At 52.5% G+C, this 1,621-nt stretch overlaps 1 protein-coding gene across 1 annotated transcript in view; it reads left to right on the top strand.

The window, feature by feature from the left end:
• The window catches only part of PRIM1 (DNA primase subunit 1), an 11,762-nt gene that overhangs the window by 8,586 nt on the left and 1,555 nt on the right, over nucleotides 1-1,621 (top strand). Inside the window, exons 7-9 of the mRNA XM_031065128.1 lie at nucleotides 273-342; nucleotides 1,035-1,120; nucleotides 1,469-1,567. Coding sequence (XP_030920988.1) covers nucleotides 273-342; nucleotides 1,035-1,120; nucleotides 1,469-1,567 — 255 coding nt within the window. The remainder of the gene's footprint in view (nucleotides 1-272; nucleotides 343-1,034; nucleotides 1,121-1,468; nucleotides 1,568-1,621) is intronic.

The following is a 1,621-nucleotide window of genomic DNA, read 5'->3' as shown; positions in this document are numbered from 1 at the left end:
ATAGTGTTATTTTAAATTATTTAATATTATATTAATATTTATATTAATATATATTCTATTAAATAGTGTATTATAACTATTATAAATTATTGCATATTGTGATAATGATGGTTATTATTACTATTAATTGCAATTATTATTCTAATTCTACATTACAACACCTGTATTATCCCACCCTTCACATAAAACTAAAAACAAAACACAACTTTTTAAAACACCTGTCAGTGTCCAAGACCAAAAAACCCTAAACCCAGAACCCCGCTGTGTCTCAGGGCGCATTTCAGTCCCGCTGGACCTGCAGAAGTTGGATGAGTTTGATCCATTCTCAGTGCCCACCATCACGTACGTCACTGGGAGCACTGGGGGGTCCTGGGGCTGCCAGAGCCCCCCAGAACGCCCCAAACCCAAACCCTAAACCTTAAACCTAACCATAACTTTAAACCTAAGCCTCAACTGAAACCTGACCCTGACCCTAACCCTGACCCCAACCCTGACCCTAAACCTGATCCTAACCCTGACCCTAACCCTGATCCTGATCCTGATCCTGACCCCAACCTTAAAACTGACCCTAATCCTGACCCTACCCTGACCTTAACCTGACCCTTATCCTGACCCTAACCCCTAAACCTGACCCTTATCCCAACCCTAAGCCGGACCCTAAACCTTACCCTTATCCTGACCCTAAATATGACCCTAATCCTCACCCTAACCCTGACCCTAAACCCTGACCCTAATAACCCTAACCCTGACGCTAAACCCTGACCCTAACCCTAACACTGACCCTAAACCTAACATGAACCTTAACCCTAACCCTGGCCCTAATCAAACCCTGACCCTAAATTTGACCCTAATCCTCACCCTAACCCTGACACTAATCCTGACCCTAACCCTAACACTGACCCCAACCCTGACCCCTAAACCTGACCCCAACCCTAACCCAACCCTGACCCTGACCTTTATCCTGACCCTACTCCAAACACCGACCTGACCCTAAACCTGCCCTGTTTGTCCGTCCGTCTGTCTGTCTGTGCCAGGTCTCTGTGCCAGGAGCTGGACGCGGCCGGCAGCGATGGCGAGCAGGAGGAGGGGGGGGACCCCGAACCCAAACGGCGCACGAGGGGTGAGGGGGGTTTTGGGATCAGGGTTTGGGGTCAGGGTTTGGGGTCAGGGATGGGTGTCAGTGTGTGGGGTCAGGGTGTGGGGTCAGAGGTGGGGTATGGGGACAGGGTTTGGGGTCAGGGTTTGAGGTGTGGGGTGGGGTTTGGGGTCAGGGTTGTGGTTTGGGTCAGGGTTTGGGATGTGGGGACAGGGTTTGGGGTCAGGGGTGGGGTTTGGGGTCAGGGCTGGGGTTTTGAGGGTCGGGACTGTGGTTTTGGGGCTCAGGGCTGGGGTTTTAGGGATTAGGGCTGGGGTCTGGAGCTCAGGGCTGGAGTTTTGGGGTCCCAGCACCCCCTCCCCACACGTGCAGACTACAGGAGGACCAGCCTGGCCCCGTTCGTGCGGCTCCTGGAGCAGTTCGTGGAGGGGCTGGAGAGCGCCCGGCGGGGAGAGCGCATCCGCCGCAGCGGTGGAGCCCAAAAACCACCCCAAAAACCACCCCAAAACCACCCCAAAAACCACC

This window comes from Geospiza fortis, unplaced genomic scaffold (genome assembly GCF_000277835.1).
Source record: "Geospiza fortis unplaced genomic scaffold, GeoFor_1.0 scaffold82, whole genome shotgun sequence".
Taxonomy (NCBI): domain Eukaryota; kingdom Metazoa; phylum Chordata; class Aves; order Passeriformes; family Thraupidae; genus Geospiza; species Geospiza fortis.
The sequence above is the reverse complement of the archived record's forward strand: the minus strand, read 5'-3'. Positions and strand labels throughout refer to the sequence as shown.